Source organism: Panthera pardus, unplaced genomic scaffold (assembly GCF_024362965.1).
Source record: "Panthera pardus isolate Hobbes unplaced genomic scaffold, ASM2436296v1 HiC_scaffold_6, whole genome shotgun sequence".
NCBI lineage: Eukaryota > Metazoa > Chordata > Mammalia > Carnivora > Felidae > Panthera > Panthera pardus.
This window is the reverse complement of record NW_026526991.1, coordinates 50,371,696-50,390,328: the sequence shown is the minus strand read 5'-3', so window position 1 is coordinate 50,390,328 and position 18,633 is coordinate 50,371,696. Positions and strand designations below refer to the sequence as shown.

Sequence of the window (18,633 nt, the reverse complement as noted above, 5' to 3'; positions counted from 1 at the left end):
GAATCTGACATAGTAATACTCACTAAATGAACGAACTAAATGAATGAAAGATAGTCTCCTGTACTCTTCTATTTTGGTGATTTAGACAGTATACTTCAAGCAATGAAATGAATAGTCTCAGTTGTATTATCTTTATTTAATAAATAAGTTACATCGGCTTTCATATTGATAAACATAGTTTATTATATTAGAGAGTATTGTCTATTTCTTCTAAAGTTCCCAAGACTCCCAAATCTTAAGGAATCGTCACTTTCTTAACTTTTCTGTCTTATAGTTGGATATTTTATTTATAGTTGCATGATCACAACTAATCAAAGAATGTCTAGTATTTGTCAGAACGCTTTAGACCAATTTGGAAAACAGATCTGTGTCATGTCATGTGTCCAGTGAGATTACTTTTCCCTTGGCGAAATTTATATTTTGCTTTAGACCTATTCCCCATTCCCACCTTATCACCCCCAAACCACAGCACTGTTCATTTCCTATTTGAATGAACAATTTGATGGATTTAAAAATCTTTTGTTTCAAGGTTCCATCATCCAAACATACTGGAGTTGACTGCGTATTTTACAGAGAGTGAGAAGTTCTGCCTTGTTTATCCATATATGAGAAATGGATCACTTTTTGACAGATTGCAGTGTGTAGTAAGTCGGACCTATTGCTCTCCCCAACTCTCTGACCCCCTGAAACCCTGAGGGAGCTGCTGAAATCTCCTGAGATCCAGGAGCCAACATGTGTTCACAGGAGGGGATAGCCAACAATGGGTTTCCCAAGGAAGTAGAGGACTTTTCCATGAATTAATATTTTACTCTTAAAAACAACTGCATAAATACCTGAGTTATTGTGTGTTGTGCAACATGGTGGCCAAAAGATTTGCCGGATCCTTACTTCTTATTGATTCCATATCTTCAATGAGTTTACATGAACTACTCTTGTTTCTTACATAATTTTTATTTGCATAACTTTACACAAAATACCATTCAATACATAGGGTAGGCATAAAGGCAATGCAGACTCCTTAAAGAGAAGAAGGTTGAATTAATGCCTCGATTCCCCGTATTTGTGAAAGATAAGTTTAACAAGTCATTCTGAACAGGTGACGTTTCAGTTAGGGACAGAATGAAAACAGATTGTTTTCCATTACCCACACTATTATGCCACAAATACTTTTAAGATCTTACTTAATGAACTTACAAACATAGGTACCTTCCTAACCGTATTTTGACTAAGCTAAGGTTCAAATTATTGGGTATTTCCATTACCAATGGAAAGCTGTAAAGAGGACTAGAATCACTGGTAGAGGAAAACCCATCTTGAATCACAAATAGGTTATGGGAAACCAAAAGGTTCATTCACCCACCTTACCCCACCTCACCATCTGCCTCTCTTCTGGCATACTTCTATGTAATGTGCACCCGTGTGTTTTGCTCCCAGACCAACTACCGTTGTCTTTTTAGGGTAACACAGCCCCACTGTCTTGGCACATTCGGATCAGTGTTTTAATAGGAACCTCCAGAGCCATTCAGTATTTGCACAACACGGAGCCATGCTCGGTCATCTGTGGCAGTGTATCCAGGTAAGTTGTCCCAGAGCTTGGCTTGCACCTGACAGCCCCTTTCAGCATCACAGGGGAGTCATGCCTCACACTCTTTTCTACCTGCAGTTTCCCTGATATGTACGTGTGTTTAAGGATTAAGAGTGCTCACCTGGGGCGCCTGGGTGGCTCAGTCCGTTAAGCGTCCGACTTCGGCTCAGGTCATGATCTCGCGGTTTGTGGGTTTGAGCCCCGCGTCGGGCTCTGTGCTGACAGCTCGGAGCCTGGAGCCTGCTTCCGACTCTGTGTCTCCTTCTCTCTGCCCCTGCCCCACTTGTGCTCTGTCTCTATCAAAAATAAATAAGTGTAAAATAAAATTAAAAAAAGAGTGCTCATCTAAGTATTTAAAAATCTTACTTTTTAAAATATAATTTTATTATTTTTATTTTGAGAGAGAGAGAGAGAGAGCAAGGGAAGGACAGAGAGAGAAGGAGAGAGAGAAATTCCCAAGCAGGCTCTGCAATGCTAGCGCAGAGCCCGAGGCAGGGCTTGAACTCACGAACCATGAAATCATGACCTGAGCCAAAATTGAGAGTCAGACACTTAACCAACTGAGCCACCCGGTGCCCCCCAAATCTTACTTTTTTAGTGCAGTATAACTGACATACAATATTCAATTCGTTTCAGGTGTACCTTCTAGTGATTTTATTTATTTATTTTTTATTAATGAGAATGTGTCTACCCAATTTAAGAAGCTACATTTATATTGCCAAAGGGAGAGTTTATATTATCTTTGGGAATTACTAACGAACAACGTAGGGTAGACAGTTTTGCGTAGTTGATACTAAACTTTGAGGCGAACCTGTATTAATCTCACTTTTTTCTTCTCGAGTGAAGTTTAAGGAAAGGTTAAGTGACCTGTACGGAGATTCCCAGCAAGATAACCGCAGTAGACAGTAGATGGTGATTAAAATTCTTTGTCCCCGAGTCCCCGGTGTCTTGCTGATTCTAGCAAGCAGCCTGCAGCCTCCTAGCTTTACATCAGTGACAAGCCAAGCAGTAACTCCGGTGTGCATTTTTGAGACAGGAGGAAATGAGAGGCAGCATCTTCCGTCTTTCTTTTTCTTCAGTAGACCTAAAGAATCTTTCAGAGAGTAGGTACGCTGTAACAAAATCCCCCTGGTGAATTTTTCCTGTGTGCCCTTCATCTTGAATCTGTTCAACAGTGGGTAAACACACCTTTGTTGAGTAGCAGGGATGACTGAAATTAAAAGGCTGCTGCCTTTTCTGAACCATCTCCTGGTATCTTGAAAAAGCTTCTGATGTGCTTTCGAGCTGAGCAAAAGAGGAGCCGATTGCTTGCTGACTTCCTTGTTTTTCTGGTGAAATGAACTCCATATAACAACACTAGATTTTTACTTAGCCCTGGGGTTCATAGGGGAACCACCCATAGATGTCTGCTCCTGTGGCAGTGTGGTAATGGTAATTCATCAACTCTAGTGGCCCCATAGAATCAGCACAAAGTGGGTGCTCCCTCACGGGACCTGGGACAAAGATATACACAGCGAAGGTGTCAGGAGTCTGTTTCGAAGAGCTGAAGTGGCCACCCCCAACCCGAAGGAATCCTTCTTCCCCCTACCTTACCACCAGCTCAGCACAGTAGGTGCTCAAAGATATTTTATCTGAGGAAATAAATAAATATCTGGAATTTTGCTGTATATATTCTTCCTTTGGTGTAAAGTCAACACGAGTATCGCTTGTTTTCTGTCCCAAGCAGTAGTAATACATCAATGTTATTAATTTCCCTTTTGTGTGACTGAGTCCGTCAAATCCTTTCCTGGAAGCAGAACTTGATTAGGAGAAAGCAGTGAGAAGCAAGAGACTCTCAAGGTTCTGTTACTTGATGGGCCTGGGGGACAAGGGAAGACCACCAACTGGGAGCATGGTGGGGGGCGATGGGTGGTAGTGGTGGAGGGATACAGATCCAGCCTCTGCCTTGTGTCCAAGGTTTTCCTCAGCTTTGGATGTGCCCTGCCAGCATCTGTCTCCAGGGATCTGGTTAGATAGAGCTCAGGCTGTGGTCCTGATAACCTGCTTTCTCGTTCTGGATAGGTGTCTTCAAGGCAGGGTCCTAGGAAATAGGCTCAGGGGAGAGATTTGCCTGCAGCAGGTTTTTTAGAGTGCTGTCAGGAACAACAGAAGTAAGGGAGGGAAGGAGGAAGGCAGAATCGGGCAATTGGAGAAGTTGAGCTGGGATATCGTAGTAGAGGCCCTTCCGATGCCACGGGGAGCACTGGTTTTGGGGTGGCCCTTTGAAAATATCCTGACGGCAAGGCAGCCCCCTCCCACCAACAGCATCAACAGCTGTGGGCTATCCACAGCCACCCCTCCCCTGGCTGGGGAACCACCATTGTGTCCCTGGGTCCTCCTGTAGGAGGGATCTGGACCACACCACGGTGGCCACCACAGTTCCGGAGGGGGATCTGACTGGCTAACGCTCTGCAAAATGTGACCAAATGATTTTTCTTCTTCATACTTTCCTCTCCACCTTCTTCCCATCCTTTCCTCTCAGCTCACTTCCCCTAATGTGTCAGACATCTGATTTAAGAAGCCGGCGATGTTCTTCTTAACATGGGATTCTGAGCAAATTGCTTAGTTTCTGTAAGCCTCAGTTTTTCCCTCTGCAAAATGCTAACAAAAGAATAATAGCATCTATCTCTTAGGATTAAATGACATAAAATATATATGGTGCTTGGCAGAGAGTATGTTATAATTGGTGAAAACGTGGCAGGAATAGCAGGGGCAGAGGCTAAGAGATGATGATGGCCAGCCAGTCTTTTAACTTACTTACTGTCTTAGTCCATTCAGGATAAATAACCATAACTAAAAGACTAGAAAGTGGGTGGCTTATAAACAACACATTTATTTCTCACGGTTCTGAAGGCTGGAAGTCCAAGACCATGGCACCAGCTGATTCTGTGTCTAGTGAGGGCCCACTTTCCAACTCATTGATGCCCATCTTTTCTCTGTGTCCTCACAGGGTAGAAGGGGATCTCTCTGGGGCTTCTTTTACAGGGGTACTAATCCCAGTCACGAGGGCTCTGCCCTCTTGACCTAATCACCTCCCAAATGTTTCACCTCCACATACCATCTCATGGGGGGGGGGGGGTAGGATTTCAGTACGTGAATTTGGAGGGGGACCCAAACATTGTGTCCACAGCACTTACTTCTATCATCAATTTATTGTGTTCGAAAAGTAGACCTCCAAACTAAGCTCTGTTTTAAGACAGATCACTTCTGTATTAACATATGGTTATTGCATATTTGGCAAATCATGTTTATTTGAGTTAATAAATATTTACGGAACACCTGTTGTATGCAGAGCATTGTATTAGACCACGTGGGGTAGATGTGGGTGATCATAGTCTTGTCCTTGAAGGTTCAACCTGCTGATCAGAGGGATAACACAAACCCAGAAGATATATGGTGCAACACTAAAGATGTTCAGTGGTTGCCTGCTCTGAGGAGGCTCGCTCTAATTACAGAGTTCCAAGCCCAGTCTTTGAGGGGATGGGTCATGGCAGTGGATTGGTTGAAAGAAGGGGGGAGAATAGTCCTAGTGGAGGCAATAATTTGTTCAAGGGAAAGAGTCAAGTAAACATTTACCAAGTGTATAATGAAAGCAAGACAAATGGGTTAGCTGGAGAGGAAGGAACAAGACTGGAGAAGAAGGAAAGGGCTCCTGGGAAGAGTGAGGAACGTAGTGGGCAGGGGTGCAATGGGCTTGCATGCCAACCAGCCTGAGGACCTGGGTAGGATAAATGAGGCTCTTACGAGGGACTCTGAGGCTTTTATGGGGACATAGGTGGGAACAGAAAGGTTCTGGAGTCTCTTAGGAGGTCTCACACTCGGAAGGAGGCCATTTCTTCCAGGCCAGTATCTTAGGTACTTGTCTGGATGGGGCCAACTATAAAATCATTTCAGCAACACTGCGAGACAGAGTGCCCAACAGTATTACAGATAAAGAGCTCCAAGAGAGATCTGGTCAGAGATGGAGAATTTCACGGAAGAGGCAGGATTTAAACTGGAAATGTGCTAACAATGTATTAATTTTTTTAGTTGGTGACGGGGCTGCTGCTGATTGTTGCCTTTTTGGCTTTTCCAAAGAGTTCGAGGACTCAAACATAACCATCTGTAGACTATGCTTGCCCGGGCACGAGTCAGGGTGTAGAGTTCCAGGGCTGTGGGCATTTCTTTGAGATTGTGGTTTCATAGGGCTCATCAGTGTGTCCCTGCCTGTTCCAGAGCATATCAGCCCTTCTACAGCCAGTGAACTCTTGGCCTTTTTGCTGAGCCTGCCAGCAAAGATGTTAATTAGTACCAGCTATAACAGTAGATTCCTCCCCTTTCCTTTGGTGATGTGTGCACCTGTTCTCTAGAAACTGGAATGAAACCAACTCATTTCATTCAGGGCACTGAACATCTGATGGTAATGACATTCAGCCTCCAGCAGGCTTGACCAAATGTGAATTGGCTGACCCAGGTCACCCTCCCAAATCTTTTAAATGAATTCTTCACTTTGCTCTAAACTTGGGCCTCCCTGATTCTTGGTTCCTGTTTGCACAGCCTAGTGCTTTCAGGAAGGTCTGAGATTCCTGTTCTTCTGCCTGCATCATATTAATTTTCCATTCTCTGTAAGGCAGCTTTTAGGGGAAGTGTCACTTTATTTCTTGGCCCTGATAATTGGCTCAAAAAAGGACATTTCAAAATATGTTCAATAGCGACCTTTTCTTTTTTTTTTTTAAATTTTTTTTTAACGTTTATTTATTTTTGAGACAGAGAGAGACAGAGCATGAACGGGGGAGGGTCAGAGAGAGGGAGACACAGAATTGAAACAGGCTCCGGGCTCTGAGCTGTCACGATGCGCGGCTCGAACTCACAGACGGCGAGATCGTGACCTGAGCCGAAGTCGGCGCTCAACCGACTGAGCCACCCAGGGGCCCCAATAGCGACCTTTTCTGTGACTGAGTCAGGGCTCTGTTTTTGATGGAATAAGAAATGGAAGATATTGTTACCTTTATTTTCTTTTCTGGACCTCAGACTGATGAATCACAGGAGAGTTTGTCATACATCATTTGACACTATTAAATAATGTTTTTAATAGTATGAAATAATATGGAACAATGTATATAAAGTGAGATTAAAGGGAAAAGGCCAAATTGAGGGCACCTGGGTGGCTCAGTCAGTTAAGGGTCCGACTGGCTCAGGTCATGATCTCATGGCTTGTGGGTTCAAGCCCCACATCGGGCTCTGTGCTGACAGCTCAGAGCCTGGAGCCTACTTCGGATTCTGTGTCTCCCTCTCTCTCTGCCCCTCCCCTGCTCGCACTCTGTCTCTCTCAAAAATAAATAAACATTAAAACAATTTTTTTAAAAAGGCCAAATTGAACTAGTATATGGTACAGTTATAACTTTTAGAACTACAAATTCATGAATTAAAAAAAAAGATTAAAACATACCAAAATATCAATGAGGCTTCATTTAGATGGAGACTATAGCTTTTTATTTAATGTTTTCTTTTTATTTCTATATCATGCTTCAAAAATTTTTATTTAAGGATTATGTTCTACTCTTAAGAGAAAAGTCCTTGTCTGGAACCAGGCAGGTGACTACTGAATCTTCTCCTAGGGCTGTGGACATGAAGTGAGATAACGTATGTAAAGCACAGCCCAAGACTTGGAAATAAGCTGTAATTCATCCCACCTCATGGGGACTCTTCCTTCTGCCTCCAAGTGTCTCGTCCAGCCTGTCCTCGGACCCTTGCACAGCGTGTTGTTAGCACTCCATTTGGGTGAAGCTCTAACGATTAGAATGTCATTTATTTTGAGCTAAAATCTGGCTTCCTGTGACTCACCCATTAACCATCATTGTGCCCCTACAATTATCTCTACGTACCTGAAGAAGAGAGAAACTCCATTTTACTTCTGCTTTGTCATCAACAGTTTCTTAATCTTTTATGAGTAGCTGAATAAAAAGATGTTTCTTTTGGTTAACTGTAGTAAATTGAAAGAGTAGCAAACTGAAAAAGGAGGGTTAGACTGTAGTCCTGACTCTGCCATTAACAAGCTGTTTTGCAAAAAGACAAGTCATTACAACCATGCGGGGCTCATTTACCTCATCTGAAAAGGAAGTGATTGTACTATAGCACCGAGGGCAAATCAGTTACAGCTCACATTCCATCGTTGATTGATTGGTAATGACTTCCCACCTGCAGTGTTGAAAGAGAACCTGGGGTGGGTGCGTTCTGAACTCAATTAGTGATGTCTGCCAAGAAAATGGGAAGCTGCTTTGGCAGCATTTGGGCCGTATATTTGCCATATGCAGAGTGGTCTGGGTCCACTTATGGTTTCAAATTCTCTTAATTAACACGTTGATTATATCAACAAATGTTTGCTTGATATCTTCTATAGACTCAACATTATGCTTGTGTAAACAACACAAGCTGGTCTCTCTGAGGAAGTACCAAATGGTATGGTGCGTGCTGCACAGTGGGAACGTGGAGAAGGGAGTGAGTATCACTGGAATTCAGAGCAGTGGGGTGAAAACTTCATGGAGGGAGTGAATCTTAGGCTGCACTGAGGGTTGAAATGAAAATAAGGGAGGGAGGAGTACTTTGCAGGTCAGGGGAACAGTATAAACAAAGTCCCAAAACACTAATAAGCGCCATCTATCCGCACAGCGCTGGTAAGTGCTAGTGCATTCGGGGAAGCTGAGGCTGCGGACAGACTGAGGAGTTCTGTGATAGCCAGCCTGACTTAAGACCTGACTCCAAAGCCCAATGAATAACTTACTCCTCCCAGCAGCCCTGAGTTTGTGTATCATTGGTCTTACCTCAGTGCGGCAGAGGAGAAAGCTAACTTACTAAAGTTTGTGATCTGCCTCTGTCCATGTCTGTAGATGGGGAAGGTGGTGGGGTTCCATGTTTGTGTGGGTCCAACAATCATGGTCTTATCAGGCAATTGAGGGTTCCTAGCCTGGATTCCTGGGAGCATTGTTGGTTTCATGGGCAAAGACGGAGAAATTGGGCAGGAGAAGAGAACATAACTAACTAGTATGTGCAAATTGGGAAATGTTGACATTGGACCCTTAGTGAAAATAGGCAGTAGGCAGCAGACTCTGAGGGGAGATTAGGCCTGGAGGTCTGCACTGGGAATCTTGGTCTTGTTCAAGCAGTGAGAATAAAGAGTCTTCTAAGGAGACACTGTCAAGGACGCAGCTGCAGAATACCCAAGGAGGAAGCCAAGCCCACATTTCAAAGGTATTTTCAAGAAGTCTGGTGGTTTAGTTAGCCCAAATATGTCTTAGTAATTTGAACTCTTCAAAGAGAATATTAGAAAAACAAAATTCATTTCCAGATGGTGGAATTTAAGGAGGAAAAGGATTTAAAGAAAAGAATCTTGAAGAGTTGAAGTCTCTGTTCTTGGCAAAAGACCCTCACATTTTTATTTGGGAAACGAAGATGTTTTTGAGTTACAGGATCACATAAAAGCATCTGAAAGCAGTAAACTTTCTTGTTATTTCCATCCTATCCCTTAGCCAGCTTAATTGTTTTCACATTTATGAACGATTTTACATTGAAGTGCATTTTATCCTCAGCATTTTTCATCCCAGGCATTCATTCCTGTTAATGTTTCCAAAGCCGAGATAATCTCAGTGAACATTTCTAATGTTTCCTATAAGATCATGTTCTCTCATCGGTATTGCCATGTGTCTCCTGCCAAGTGAAACAGATTTTCATACAAGGGAGGTGGTCTAGGAAGGAAAGGAAGGAAAAAGCCATATGCTTAAAAATGAATTTTTAGAAGAGGGAAATTGATCAGAGATGGTGGTAGTTGAGTGCGTGGAGAATTTCGTTTGTGAGGGACTAGAAACACTGAGTGGTTTGGAGGGAGGCTAGGAAGCCACTGATCAGGCCCTTCCTCCCACCGTAACACCCTTGCCTGAGGACCCAAGCTCCACCTTCCTTTACCCCGCCTCCCCCCCCACCAGACCTGCTGTGTGTGGCTAGGACTCCCGCTTAGCATTTAGTAGGGATGCAGAGCCTGAAGGGAATGCAAAGTCTGTTTGTTTGACTGGTTGGTTGGTTAATTAACAAGTCTCCTCTCTACCCAACCCCCAACCCCCTCCCCGTAAAAACCTACTTTTCTTTTCAGAAGTATTTCAGATGTAAATAATTCTTTTCCCCCAGATTTTCCTCTCCCCGCAGCCATGTCTCCCTTCTTCTAAAATTTCCAAATAAGTTCATCATTTCTAAGGGATGCTGGCACAATTAAATGTTGCATAAATTAAAATTTCTCCTATTAATTTTACCATCACAGTCTCTAAACCCCAACATTCATTTATTTATACACATGGGTACCTACATGCATGCACATATATATACCAAACAATTCTTTTTCTCTCTCTATGATTTTAGAGTATCTGGAAATGTTACCTTACTCAGGCTTTTCCAGAACTTCTCTGGAACTATTTTGAAACTCAACGGATGCCCTGAAAATGATTAACCCGATGATCCTCAGATCTCCAGGGTCATCCTGCAACTTCCTGTACCTTTGTTCCTTCAGATTGGTGCCTTGAACTTCTAGACATACCCACCCAAATTTCTTGGGATTTTAAGGTGGGTATAGGATGGACAAAGGCCAGCCTACATCCTTCAGAGTATATTTCGAGGCCCTCCCTGTGTATCCGGCACTCTGATTACATTTTCTCATTTAATCCTTGTAACGACCCTAAGAGGTAAGCATTCTCATTTCCTCTTACCCGCAAGGAAACTGAGCCTTAGGGAAGTTGTGCTAGTTTGGTTAGAGATGAAATTTCACATTTAAAGCACGAATACTCCTTATTGGCTGGGCCTTTGACACAGAGAGCCTAAGACTCACAAGTCATCAATAAAGCAGTAACAAGCTTTAATACTGTCTCTGGGTCCTGCCTGGGTTCAGTGGAAAAGAAAGAGAAGGCTGTACAGTCTGAGGCGGAATAAAGGGCCTCAACTTCGTCAGATGTACTGCATGTTGAAGTGGGGGGAGGGGTCGTGTGTGCCCTTTTCCAGTAACCTGTAGGTTCCCTGAGAAGCTGCATCTTGCCTCATCTGGTGAGGGGTATCTTGGTGTTACAACAGTAGTGACACAGACAGTGAGATGTCCTGTTGCCTCAGGCTGTCAGGAAGAGGCCAGCGGGTCGTCTTTATCTCTGGAGCCAATTGGTTGGAGTCTGGACTTTCCCAGAGAATTGCCAGGTACTCCAGACTGGGTTACTAGACACCAATAATACTCTCCCTAAAATCCTTTAAAAATAGGTATTTTTAAAAACCAATCGTATGCTTACACGTCAGACGTTTATTTTTACTTAAATCCAAATTCTGCATTATAGTCTAGGTGTGTCCTTGCACTCTCTGTTTATATTTTAGGCCCAAGGGCTTTGGCTAAATCAGGAAAAAAAACTGGTGGGCAGAGAAAGCAATCCTTGTAGCCTTTGGGAGGAGGTTCAGGCCCCAAAAAGAATTGTCCTGGAGATCGCTGGCACAAAAAGAGAGAGAGCATGTTACTCCCCAGAGTCAGGATACAAACTGACCGCCTTGTGTAGTAGGATTTTCGCCATCTCCTCAGTGTACCTCCACTGATCCTGCTACTAAAAGAATTATCTAGAGAGGTGATGGTCTGTGTTACAGTAAGTAGCTCTGTGGGAAAGAACAGAAGAAATGGCTTGTAGAAGCACGAAGCTGAAGGTGTGGGCCGTGACAGGTTTCTTGTCTGTCTCTTTGGTAAGCGCCATGGTTAGCAAGCTGCCCTTTTGTTTCACTATATTGGTATCTGATTGTAGTTCTTTTATGTTCTCTTTATTTTATTAGCTTGGTTTTACCCCCCTAAGATAAACATACTCCCTTGACCTGCATGATAGTTGAAGGCAGTGTATGAACATTCTATTGAAGGCTGTAGCAGGGGAAAGAACTAGGGTGGAACTCATTGTTCAAGGGGCTTTTGCAGTTACTGTTTTATTAAAATAGAACATTCTTCTTCCTCAGCTATTATTAACTTATTTAGAACAGAGTAAGTAAATCACTGGACGTAAAATTCATGCTAGTAAAATTCATGCTAGTCTGCGGGTAAACAACTTGTCTCTTCACCAGATTATCATCATGAAAAGTGTCAATGCAGTGCCCTGGGGCAATTTCACGTTCTCACTGATGGCCTCTCGCTGACCCAAAGTCCTCTGTGGGATTTATTGTGTCACACATTGTGGTTACTTGCTCTCCCTAAGTCTTTCAGAAGCATGAGTCACCAATTGCTGAAAGCTTGCCACTAGTTTTGCTGAGGCTCAAATAAAGGCATTAGAGTATGGGTTTGGTTTTTGTTGCTCCTTATTTTTTCTTCTTTTGTGCTTAGAAAAGACCCATTCTTCAGGAAATCTAAGTGTTTTGCAAATTCAGCTTTTTGCATCCTCATGGGTATAGCATTTAACATGTTTTTAATGTTTATTTATTTTTGAGAGAGAGAGAGAGCAAGCGCGAGCAGGAGAGGGTCAGAGGGTGAGGGCAGAGGATCTGAAGTGGGCTCTGTGCCACACCGACAGAAGCAAGCTCAGTGCGGGGCTCGAACTCACAAACTGCTAGATCGTGATCTGACCCCAAGTCAAAGTCAGACGCACAACTGCTCCACCGACTGACCCACCCAGGTGCCCCAGGTCTGACGTTTTAAGTTATGATTTGATACTGTCTTCAGAGCTGAGTTGAGGAAGGAGAGGGCTAGACGTGTGCCATTGAAACTCTGGCATTCAGAGCTCTTGCGCCCCCCTTGGCTGAAATAAAGGGTGTGCGTGTGGGGGTTGGGGGTGTATGCAGAAGACAGCTAGGCTGTCGGTGCAACAGGAGCTGGAGGGGCAGGAGTTTGGGGCCTGGTAACGGGACCTAACGAACCTCTCTGCCCATCTCACCTCCTGGCACACGTCGCAAACTCCTGCGCTAAACACCCGGCACTCCAAAATGATCAGGGGATCCACCTGTGGAAGAAGTAATTACAAACCAAGTTGTCTGTTCTCACCTAGAGCTGGGGAGAAGGTACGATCTGGCTCTAGGGGATTCCTCGTCTTCAGAGGCTTGTCAGGGTGGTCAGCACTGTGTTCCAAGTGAGACAGATGATGAGTGACACAGATGTGTGAGCCCCGGGCCGGCCTTAGAAGTGGCCTTAGAAGCTCCATTGAAATCAATGGAGAGAAAAGACAAGGCAAGGAGAAAAATGAGAACCGTGATCGTTGATTCAAGTGTGGAGGGCTAGGCCTTCTCTGAGTTTCTCCTCGTAAGTGCAAGGATCACACCACGGGGAATGGCCCTAGGACGGATAACATGAGGCAGCGGGCTCTTTGGATTTTGCAATTCTCCTGCCACCCTTAAAGGATAGAGGGTGACGTAAGGTATAGGACATGTTCTTCTCTACCCTTAAAGGGCCCCGGAGAATCTCTTCATTCTGTCTGTTGTCAGCTTAGTTCTAGACAGAGTCTGGGTTAGAATTCTTAAAGGCCTCAGTTCTGAATCCTCGAAACAGAACTAGGAGTCTGAATACTCTGAATTATTACAACATCTGCAATTCAGACCCATGAAACTAGGGTCTGCCTGTCGGCCCACTCGTACAGGGACAGCAAGGACTTCTGGAACTTTTGTAAGATTCAATATTTGTTGAGGATTAAGAATTTCTTATTTTTCTCCTCTGGCTATTACCACTTACTTTTTTTTTTTTTTTTTTTTTTTTTTTTTTAAATTTTTGAGAGAGAGAGCAAGCACACAAGCACGGGAAGGGCAGAGAGAGAGGGAGACACAGAATCTAAAGCAGGCTCTAGGCTCTGAGCCATCGGCACAGAGCCTGGCATGGGACTCGAACTCACGAACTGTGAGATCATGACCTGAGCCAAAGTTGGATACTCAACTGACTGAGTCACCCAGGTGCCCCTATTACCACTTTTAATAACAATGTGTAGTACTTCAAATATACCACTTGACATTTTGGAAGCTTTGGTTTCAGGGGACAAAGAGCAAGCTCTGAATAGCCCGGAGCAAAACTGAGAAATAGGTTACTTTTTCTTGGCCCACCCACCTCTTTTATCAATATCCTTCTGCTCTCTTATGATTAATTAGTAATTTTCATCTTACCTACCATTTATCGACCGTTCCTGTGTGCCAGATAGTAGGCTATTTCTATTCTCCTTATCAGTTCTGTGAATTCTGTTGTTTGCCTCATTTCGCATGTGAGGAAAACGACATTGGGACTTACGGGGTGAAGTAACCCATCGACAGTCACAGAGCCAGGGAAAGGCAGAGCTGGGACTCACCCCAGGTGTGGGCCATGTGAAATGCATGGGCTTAGCCTTTTCCATCCCTGCTGTGACAGCCTTTTGAAGGTAAATGTAAGCTGAGGCTTACTGTCAGACAAGATGTTAAGTGATTATTTAGGATTTTATGCGACAAGTAGCTAAAATTGACTCTAAGCACTTTGTCTTTACCTCAGCAGATATCTATATTTTAAATAAGGCTCAAAGACATTTTTGTCTTCAGTCCGTAGAAAGTCATAGAGATGGGACAATAGAGAAGGACTATCCTTAAGGCAGGGGCTACCAAAGATCCTTCACATCGCTGCAGGTTAGTGGCTCTCTGCTGAGAAGCCGGGCATTCCGCAGCACAGCTCTGTACATAACAGGTACTTGATTGTTAGCTGACTAAAACCCAGTTAGTGTGCTCACCGCATATCAGAAGAGCATAAGGAAAGCTGCTTTGGTTCATTTTAGTTCCTCCTATTGGCAAATCATCAGCTTTATCTACCAACTCCCTCTATGTATCTATAAATTGGAGAAGCCCACTGTCCCTAGGCCAGGTTTTCATCTTTTTTATATAATCCTTGTATTTATATTTTAAGAAAAATGGGAAAATACCCTCACGGAAAATTCTGCAAGCGTTTGTGTTGTCATTGTTTGGAATTAACCAGATATGAGGGTACGCTTGCCATTTTGTTTTTCGCTGGAATGCCTTTATGATGTTTTGGTCTCGTTTGTCCTTGGCTACAATTTCAGTGCGAACATACTTTTGGATGATCGGTTTGAACCCAAACTGACGGACTTTGGCATGGCGCACTTCCGACCCCACCCGGAACATCAGAGCTCTACCATAAGCATGGCTAGCAGCAGCACTAAACATCTGTGGTATATGCCTGAAGAGTATATCAGACAGGGCAAACTGTCCATTAAAACGGACGTCTATAGCTTTGGAATTGTAAGTACCAAGTACCAGTCAACAAAGAAGGAGAGTTTATCACCAGGAATGTTCTAGGTTCTAAGAATTTTTTTAAGGGCTTTAACTTTTAGACCTACTGACTTCCTGTTACCCAATGTCTTATACATTAATCTCATGCAATCTGTCAAATAATAAAATATACAGTCATTGATTAGAATGAACTATATCCATTGTCAAGGTTAACTGTTGACCTAATTATATGTATATATTTAACATATGTAGCTGACTTTCTCTATATTCCCTATAGGTAATCATGGAAGTTCTGACAGGTTGTAAAGTGGTGTTAGATGATCCAAAGCATATCCAGCTGGTAAGAATTGTCTTCATCTCTGCACCCATTTCTTGGTCATTTTTTTGGATAGAGTTCTAAAAGACAAAGATACCTTATCTTCTTCTCTTCCTAGAGGGATCTCCTTATGGAGTTGATGGAGAAGAGAGGACTCGATTCATGCCTTTCGTTTCTAGATAAGAAAGTGCATCCCTGTCCTCGGAATTTTTCTGCCAAGCTATTCTCTTTGGCGGGCCAGTGTGCTACCACGCGGGCAAAGTTAAGACCATCAATGGATGAAGTACGTACACATGGTTTTATTCAAAACCAAGCCCACAGAACCATGGAAAATCTAAATTGGATACATTGTGTGTCTAAGTAAATTCTTTATCAATGAGGCAAATCCAGCCCCTAACACAGAATTCTAACCTAATAGATAGTTTTTCCAAGTCACCAAGTCACATTCTTTGGTACTCTGGTAGAGGTCATTATTGGGTGGGATCAGGGCACCACAAAAAATTTAATGAAACGACATAAGTGAGTAGTTTGGAGAGAATTGTATTCAGCCTTCATTAAGAGATCTGGTCCATTAAGAATGTAGCACTTGTTTCCCCTACTGATTTTTTAATTTAGTCATCAGTTTAATCATCCAGTCAGTTATTTGTTTATTTGTTCAACAAATATTTAGCTAGCGCTTACTTTGCATGTGCCGGACTTTGTACTGGGTGCTGAGGGCACAACAGTAATCAAGATACGGTTGCTGCCCTCAGGCTTACAGTCCAGAGTGAGTCAGATCAGTAAACATGGCATCAGGGTGGGTAGAAGCCCAGGTCAGTATGGGAGCGTAGGCTCAGAATACACACCAGCCTATGCAAGTCAAGGAAGCTTCTTGATGGAAGTGACGGCTGTGCTATGGTTGGCAGAATAGGGTGAATTGAGGCAACAGTAAGAATAGGAGGACACTTCAGTCAGCGAGAATCTATACATGCAAAGCTCAGAGGTGATGGATTCCATGGCACTAATACTGCAGGTAGTTCAGAGAAGTGGGATGTCATAAGGGAAAAGCTGGAGTGCTCAAAATAATAGGAAGTTCTAGATGATGGACGGACATGAATCCATTGTGGTAGTCTGGGTTTAATCCTGAGTCTATTGTAGAAGCAGGAGGGGATTTTAAACAAGAGGTCAACATAATCAGAATATAAAGAACACTGGCCTGGGAGTCAGCAGAGGTATATTCGAGGCCTGACACCACCAGTAAGAGCTATATGACCTGAAATCTTGGGCCCAAAAGGAGCTATGAGAGGTACCGTGGAAGAATAATGGGACTGGGAGCCAGATCTGAGGTCAAGCAACAGATCTGTTCCTTACTGGCTAGTGATATTTATTCCCTTTTCGAGCCTCAGCTTTATTATCTGTAAAATGAGAATAATAATATTGTTTGTACAGATTAAAAGGGGGAATGGGTGTGAAAACACTTTGTAAATAGTAAAACTCTCTAAGTACATTTTTAAAAAGTACGTGTGTGTGTGTGTGTGTGTGTGTAAAGATATGTTACATGCTCTTTTAAATCAGGTCAACAGCTCTCAATGTGGGCTGCATATCTGGATCAACTGGGAAGCTTTTAAAATACAGATTCCTGGGCCCCTATCTTTTATACTTTGGTTCAAGTCTGTGAAAGAAAGGGTCTAGCTAATCTTTAATAGCTTCTCATTCAAAACTCTATTGTTGAACTTATTTCATGAAAACAAGAGGCTGTTCCTTAATAAGTAGGCAGAAAAAAAGGTGAAAGGAGAGGTTATTCAAACTTAACTCAATGTTTGTTTCTTGGTTACCTAGGTCCTAACTACTCTTGAAAGTACTCAAGCCTGCTTATATTTTGCTGAGGACCCTCCCACTTCACTAAAGTCCTTCAGGTGTCCTTCTCCTCTATTCTTGGATAATGTACCAAGTATTCCAGTGGAAGATGATGAAAACCAGAATAATCGTTCACACCCTCATGATCAAGGTTTGAGAAAAGATGGAGTGACTCCGAAAGTTCCATTTGAATGCAGCCAGTCTGAGGTTACGTTTCTGGGCTTTCACAGAAAGACAGGGGGTGAGAGAAAAGAGGATGCATGCAACATGCCCAGTTCTTCTTGTAAAGAAAGTTGGTCTGCAAAGCATTCAGCTCTATCGCAGGACTCAGGGGCCTGTGGTGCAGATCTGGACCCTTCTGCAGAAGCTCCAGACCCTTCTTACAGGAGCAGGCCAGTGGAGACTAGCTGTTCTTCTGAATCTTCCTGGAACGAATGTGAGCAGTACAAAAAGGAATCAATTTCACCAGAAGATAAAGAAGAAAGCAAGTATTGCTAAGGCCTCTGAGTACAGGTATCATCTTGGGAAAACATTGTTACCATAAGTAATGGGAAAAGGACTATGGATGGTGAGTTTGGGTGATGCGGATCTACTCTGGACAATTCTACTCCTTCCTTCCCAACTCTGAAAACAGAGTGGCTCAAACCTAGGCTATATGAGAGCCATCCAAAATTACTTAAGATCATGAGCTGTGGCTTTAGACAAACAAAACCTACCAAAGAGGGACTAGATTCTACGGTCTTCTCCATCATCATCAACATGAGCCCTTGTGCCACCAGTCTGCTAAGTACATTCAGTTCAGTTAGATTGCATTATTCAGTTTGGCTTGCTTGTGAAGGTTGTAAGAAGTGTCTAATTTGTAAATGTTAACAGGTGCCTTTTTAAAGAATTACCTTTGTGTTTATCTTAATTAACCTTTAGTATTTTTCTGTTCCTCCCTGTCAAGCCTGTCTGTTTGAAAATGAGCCAGATTTACCCTTGGCTATTGACATGTTCTGTGTAGAGAGGGGATTCTTGCCCAAGATCTGTATTTCTGTATTTAAACCCTTAGGATAGTTTATCACATATCATACAGTTTTGGCTATTATTGCATTTTTTTTTTTTTTTTTTACAAACCTAGAGACCATTATATCCTGAGTAGAATGTGTGAAATTTTAATCAAGTAGTTTTTGTTTCTGAGAAAATGGCTGGTCACAAGGGCTTATGTTACCTTTTTCTTTGATCCTGTACCTTCCAACTCTGTGCCTTTACTCTTGCTGTTTACTGGGTCTCCCCCTGTTGAAATCCTACCCAGGCCTTCAAGGCCCAGCAGAACTACCTCTTCCAGGAAGCTTCCTTAATCTGTCCAGCCAGAAGTACTCACTTCCTTAGCATTTCTATAGCACTGTTTTTGTGTTTGTTTCATACTTGTTATTTTCTCAATTGTACCGATGTTGCCTGTGCCATCTTTTCTCTCTTACTAGATTGTAAACTACCTGTATTAATTTCCTATTGTTGCTAGAACAAATTATAAGGCACTTTGTGGGTTAAAACAATGTAAGTTGGGGTGCCTGTCTGGCTCAGTCAGTAGAGCATCCAGCTCCCGATCTCAGGGTCATGAGTTCAAGTCCCATTTGGGTGTAGAAATTACTTAAAAAAAAAAAAA

At 42.9% G+C, this 18,633-nt stretch overlaps 1 protein-coding gene across 1 annotated transcript in view; it reads left to right on the top strand.

Moving 5' to 3' along the window:
- Positions 1-17,898, top strand: part of IRAK3 (interleukin 1 receptor associated kinase 3) — a 53,338-nt gene extending 35,440 nt beyond the window's left edge. Inside the window, exons 7-12 of the mRNA XM_019454666.2 lie at positions 530-644; positions 1,458-1,576; positions 14,647-14,845; positions 15,114-15,176; positions 15,271-15,435; positions 16,971-17,898. Of these exons, the coding sequence (XP_019310211.2) occupies positions 530-644; positions 1,458-1,576; positions 14,647-14,845; positions 15,114-15,176; positions 15,271-15,435; positions 16,971-17,486 (1,177 nt within the window). The 3' untranslated portion in view covers positions 17,487-17,898. The remainder of the gene's footprint in view (positions 1-529; positions 645-1,457; positions 1,577-14,646; positions 14,846-15,113; positions 15,177-15,270; positions 15,436-16,970) is intronic.
- Positions 17,899-18,633: the final 735 nt, after the last annotated feature.